General features: G+C 42.9%; 1 protein-coding gene across 3 annotated transcripts in view; it reads right to left on the minus strand.

The window, feature by feature from the left end:
• VPS8 (VPS8, CORVET complex subunit) overlaps positions 1-5,820 on the minus strand; it is an 86,800-nt gene extending 80,980 nt beyond the window's left edge. For all 3 annotated transcript variants that reach the window (XM_026855426.1, XM_026855425.1, XM_026855424.1), the window contains exons 1-4: positions 5,719-5,820; positions 3,827-3,957; positions 2,040-2,133; positions 154-186 (exon numbers count right to left, since the gene is read on the minus strand). In XM_026855426.1, coding sequence (XP_026711227.1) covers positions 154-186; positions 2,040-2,133; positions 3,827-3,957; positions 5,719-5,805 — 345 coding nt within the window. In that variant the 5' untranslated portion in view covers positions 5,806-5,820. The remainder of the gene's footprint in view (positions 1-153; positions 187-2,039; positions 2,134-3,826; positions 3,958-5,718) is intronic.
• Between the last annotated feature and the right edge of the window lie 655 nt (positions 5,821-6,475).

Here is a 6,475-nt window from a genome sequence, read left to right on the forward strand (position 1 = left end):
CTAGATCTTTAATGCTGCTTCTCCCAAACCTCATATTTGAAAATTCTTAGTATGGCTAAGATGAAAGATGCATTTATCAGCTGTCTTACATTACTGCTTTAAGTTTACATGAAAACTAACTGTACATTACTTGAAAATTGTTAGGGTACTTACAATTGCAGTGGGCAAGCCAGCATCCACTTTGTCCTAGAAAAACAGGAAAAATCATGAGTAAGAGATAGAATTCCCAGCTCTGTACATGTCTCTAATAATTAGAACTACAACATGCAGACAAATCAACACAAGTTGCATTTTAATAGTCCCACCAGGACAGAGAATGCTGAGGGAACCACTGGCTAGAAATACCCAGAAGGGATGAGGAAGTACACAGAAATGGAGAGGAAGCAGAATATCCTGTAATTCCTTACGAAAATGACTGTGTTCTTCTGAAAACAGTCTAATCTTAAGAACAGTTTTCAGTATTCTCTGTGTACACAGCACAAACATTGCTTGCAAATTGTTTCATTGTTTCACTATGCTCTGTCACAGCACAGACATTGCTTGCAAATCTACTTCCCTCTCCCCTCCAAGCACACCTTATTAGCTTCTCATTCAGGTGGATCGCTCCCCGCCCCATGCAAGCAACAGCCAGCAGCAGACCGGTAACGGCCAGGCCCTGGCCACACAGCCAACACGAAACACTCACAGACAAGTCATTTGTGTTCTATTCTAACAAGCCTACCTCGAACACTTCAGAAATCACATGCTTTTCTACATCCCCACCATATCTCTGGTCAACCCCCAGCAGTGCTACAGGCTTGGGGAGGAGTGGCTGGAGAGCTGCCAGTCAGAGAGGAACCTGGGGGGGGTTGATTGACAGCCGGCTGAACAGGAGCCAGCAGTGTGCCCAGGTGGCCAAGAAGGCCAAGGGCATCCTGGCTTGTATCAGCAATAGCGTGGCCAGCAGGGACAGGGAAGGGATCTGACCCCTGTACTCAGCACTGGTGAGGCCGCCCCTCGATGACTGGGTTTAGTTTTGGGCCCATCACCCCAAAAAGGCCATTGAATGACTCGAGCGTGTCCAGAGAAGAGCAACGGAGCTGGGGCAAGGTCTGGAGCACAGGTCTGCTGGGGAGCGGCTGAGGGAACTGGGGGGTTTAGTCTGGAGGAGGCTGAGGAGAGACCTCATGGCCCTCTACAGCTCCCTGAAAGGAGGGTGCAGAGAGGGGGGATGAATCTCTTGAACCAAGTAATAAGCAGTAGGACAACAGGGAATAGCCTCAAGTTGCACCAGGGAAGGTTCAAACTGGCTCTGAGGCAGTATTTCTTTGCAGAAGGGGCTCTTGGGCGTTGGAATGGGCTGCCCAGGGCAGGGGGGCAGTCCCCATCCCTGGAGGGGTTGAAGAGTCAGGTCAACATAGCGCTGAAGGATCTGGTGTAGTTGGGAACTGTCAGTGCTAGGTTAACGGTTGGACTGGATGATCTTCAAGGTCCCTTCCAACCTAGTTGATTCTGTGATCTCACACAGTCAGTTTTCGCCAGCAGTACAATCTACAGACCAGCTCTACTGTGCCTGCAGCGCAGCCGCAGCAACGTGTGAACCTGCTCCTCACTAGGCTCAGAACCATGACTCCATGCTGTGCCTGCTGCAAGCATTAAGCAAACCTGTTCCCAGCATCTTCACAAAAGCAAAACAAATAGCACCGCTATAATTTTATATTAACATTTCCCGCCAGGTTAAATGACACCCAGCAACACAAATCAGTGTTAAGGAGGACCTACCATCTTGCTGCTGCAATGTCACCTAATACCTGATTCACTGCTGGCTAGGGATTACTAGTTAGTAGTTTATCACGGAATCAACTAGGTTGGAAAGGAGATCATCTAGTCCAAATGTTAACCTAGCACTGATGGTACCAAACATGTACTGAACATATTAGTATTATCCAGAACTAATAGTGTGGGGAGGGAGGAGATCACACACAAACCCCTCCACACCATAACAGGTTCAAATTTTTCTTAATGGATGTGACCAGGAGAAAAAAAAAACAAACACCTACTGCTGCAGATACTATTTGGGCAGAAATTCCTTTCAGAAGTGAGAGCCGTATAACTGATCCATGGAGTGAAAGAGAATCAGGGAGTTTTTTCTTCCTAAGGAAATAAGAAATAAACCAAATGCATTAGAGCAGAATAAAAGTTTGGAATTTGCATAACCCACAGCTAAACCAGCAGGTAAATTCTGCATGCACACATCACTCATAACGTTCCCATTCTTATTCTTGGCGCCTACATGCACAGAATGAAACAGGTACAAGATTACTGGCAAAGCCTGATATGCATCACTGTGCCTGCATAAAATGTGTTTTTAACTCATCTCCCAGGGTAAAAAAAAAAAGTTATTCAAACAAATTTTCCATTTCAATCATGTATGTGCAAACCTTCGAATTTATTAATAAAGCCTGAAAGCAACACTTTTGCTCTTTAATTAATCTTGCAGCGAGTTTCAGCCTTAAAAGGTGAATATTTTAAGGAAAATCACAATTGCAAAAGGCTCATTAGGAGAATACAGACCCCTAGGAAAAATGGATATATGCTTAAAGAATAACAATCAAAAGACAGCTGATCTGATATGAAAGGTTAAGTGTTTCTGTTCATGGAGCAAATGTCTTTTAAAAGTAACTACAGTACAGGGGACAGCTATTTCTAAGGAGCACAGGTATACTGCAGAACACAGAGTAGAGGGAAAAGCCCCAGGAAAGTTGCAATTCTGTTGCCAAGCACACATCACCAGAAAGCCAAATTTCTAAAACTAACTGGGAAACATTTCATTTTTAACTCTACAGCAGCACACAAACAAGTAGCTCATATAAAGGCTGAAGAAACATGTTAATAGCTTTTATTATGGGTAAAGACCCATAAACATGGCAACTAGCTTCATCCAAAGATGACAGTAACACTCCCAGGTTTTTCTGCCCTCTCTGTATTGGAAAACATATAAGCTACTCCTGGTAACATCTCCCTCAATACAAACCATTTTATTTGAAAAAACAAAGAAGGGACAGCGAGTCAGTTCACCACCATATGTCGCCATAAACCACCACACTTCCATGTTTCTATCCTATACAACTACTCTCGTAACAACGATGACTTCTTATGGCATATAAGGCAGCCATGGGAGTGGCTCAGGATGCAGGATCAGACCATTATCTGAGTAATTATCAAGACAAGTCAGGAGGGTTATAGCTAATTACCACATTCCAGTTTGCTTTTAGACTTCAAAATAAGCACTCCATTACAGGAGTGACAGCAGTTGACTTGCCTTTTAAAAATAACCACCAGCTGCTTGCAGACTCTGGATGCCATCAGACACACCTTTGAAAGATTTTCTTTAAAATCATCAAGGTTCAGGTTTTAAAGATTCCACTGAAATTCAGATAAATGTAAATACTCCATCTCCCATAAAACGCATTTATTGCTCAAACAGGCTAACCCTCAGTGCAAAAAAAATTCCATCTTTGCCTACCTGATTTTGCAGGAATAACACTGTTCTGTCAAAAGCAGCTTCAGCAGAGTCCCTGCAGCATTCCCCTGGGACTTCAGCACCAGGGTACAGCAGCAGGAGACAAAATCCACATGTGTAGTTAAAGTGTTCCCACCCAAGTAATGGACAAATCGCACGCTTACAGCAAACCTCAGGGAGGGGGCAGAGGAAGTTGCCTTAGGAAGCTCTGGATTTTCCTTCCACCCACTCAAAAAAGGAGAATTTGTTTTTAATTGATATAAGCAGTGCTCCTTACAAAAAAAAAAAAAAATTACCCTCCCAGGGTATTGAGTCCTGCAGTACCTTTTCAGATGTGTCCGGTCCCCACTGTCAGAGCTCGCTACAGAAGATGTGTCATAGGAATGTGTATCTGTGTTATCAACGTTCAAGAGAAAGGGATCCTCCAAAACGAAAGACTCTTCTTCATCATCAGTCTGAAGGAAGAGAATCACCACAGCTTACTAAACGTTCAAGATGCACAAGTATCTTGACCCAACCAAAAAGTTAGCAAAACAGCATCAATTAAGAAAAAAAAAAAAAAAAAATCAAGAAGCAGAGGACAAGATAGTTTCACATGTAAAAAACAGAAATATGTATTATTGTACTACAGATTTTCAGAAAGAACCGGTTTTCAGAATTCACAATAATGACAGAAGTGGGCTGGAGAGAAAGTTATTCAACCAGTCTTTGTTCCACAGATTATTATCTACTCCATCAAAACTTTAACAGTCATTAAACCAAGCTGTTCTCAAAAGCCTCCAATTGCTGAGAGAAGGCCTGGAAGTATTATCATCTCCTCCAGCACTTCACCAAGTGGTGGCTAAGAGTCTAGCAATCCCCTTGGGCCACTGCAAGGGTTGATTTTGCCCTTCTCTGCTCTTCTGCTGGTGATATCTCTCTCCTCTCTCAGGTTTAATGTGAAGTTTTTTTAATATTATTTTTTAAACAGCCCTGATGTCTTACAAATTCAGTACAGTTCATGTTGTTCTCGAAGCACAGAGACAGAGCAAACACAATACCAAACGTGCAGAGAACAGAGCAGGTGCTCATTTGTCTTATAGCTGGCAGTCCTGTGCCCATGAAGTATCTCTTTTTGCAGGGCAGCTGTGTAACTTTTTGGTTCAGTCAGGTTGTTTTCCACTAAAATCCTTTTCAGAATATGCTTTGCCAGTCATTCCCATTCCATATATACTGAGATAAATAGCACTAGAGGAAGACTTTGTATTTGTCTGCACTACACTTTCTTCATGATTACCTCTCAAGTTTAAGACTTGGACTCTACTCCTCTGACGTGGATGTGACTGCATCTCCTTAGAGTTTGGTATCACCCAAATACAGTCTCTGCCTTTATCACCCAAGGCCCCAGCAGAAACAGGACATACCTGTACACTACCCCTTCTACCACTCCTCTTGTTCCTAGGCTGTATGTGTTTGGGGCACCTTACACCTGCATCTCTAATACAGCTTTTTAGAAGAACTGTCACCTCTCTCAGGCTCCTTTTCCTTTTACACTGGCTTCCTAGGAAGTCCAACCACCAATTTCTTCAGTTTGTAAAAAGCTTGTTTTCTTGTAGTTTATCTTTACTTCCATGCCCTTCTTTTCCTTTCTAAGAATCTTGCACTCACGTGACTATTACAAAAAACGCACTAAATTGGATATATGGAAGACAAAGTCAGCTCTCCCCTGCAAGGTACAGGCAATGTCAGATGTTGAGACAGTTCATGACTCCTACCAGAGGGCTAAATAGAAGTACAATATAAATGGAGCCATGAAGATCCTAGTTTTTACCGTCTCCCACAGCTTAAGAACTACCAAGAATTCTCTGCATTTATTTTTGGCTTAAAAAAAAAAAAAGTTGTTCAATAACTCTGACCTTTTAACACTTTTAATGGACTGTACAGCCTTCAGGTGACTGTCCAATACCACACAGGTGAACATGCTTAAATTTGATGGAAAATTTTTGTTACAGCCACGGATATTTTGATTGAAAACACAAAATTCCGTATTACCCACTGTACAGCAATTACTCAGCTGAGCAAGTGCTTTGTCAGCTATTGGTATCGGGAAACTATGAAGTTATACAACTTTATTTTCCAGGAAAAACACAATATGAGAAGAATCAAAGGAGTTTGTGCTACTTCATCTCAGTTCCTCCCTGTATTGGAGCTGGTTGCATGGTTGATGGACCACTCACCTCATTTAAGATGCTCTCTAGTGTTGGAGGAGTATCAACTTGAGGAATGTCAAATTCTTTGTCATCGATCTGTACATCAGAAAGCATAGATGGAGTTCAGGTTGCCTACCCAACCTTCCAAACTTTTTTCTAACTAAAGAAAAAAAAGCAGCAATGCATGAACTCTTTCCAACACACCTCTGCCCAGAAAGGCACTACAATTTCTCTCATTGAAAATGCATAGCATTACAAAATAAAACAAGAAATATTTAGTAACAAAAATACACAACAGTTCTCTGACCTGTGCCCAGAAGTTTCAAATACTTTTTTTTTTATTTCTAAAGATTGCTACCAATGTCACACCACCTAATACATATACATCATCAATACATCAGATTTTTTTTCTGACTGCTTACTAATAGGGAAAAACATAACTTTCTTAAAAATAAAGATGCTTTTATCCGAGACTTGCATTACTGAAAACCAAGCTTTGCTACAGCAGGAAGGCTACCCCAGCCCTTGTGCCCTACTCGCCGATGTAACTGCGGCCTCTCTGCCCCTTCCCACAGACTTAAAACCGGCTGACACCGCGACTACGGCCCGACACGGCGCCTTCCTAGGACGCAGGATTATTTTGCCCGCTCCGTGTAGCACAAGCGTCCCCGCCGCCCAGCACCGCGTACGCGGGAGCTCTGCGGGGAGGATTAAACACGGTGCAGGTTACCCTCAAAATCAGCCTTCGGGGTAAGGCAGCGCGCCGGCGGGACAAGCCCCACCG

This window comes from Athene cunicularia, assembly GCF_003259725.1.
Source record: "Athene cunicularia isolate RWA chromosome 9 unlocalized genomic scaffold, athCun1 chr9_part2, whole genome shotgun sequence".
Lineage (NCBI taxonomy): Eukaryota > Metazoa > Chordata > Aves > Strigiformes > Strigidae > Athene > Athene cunicularia.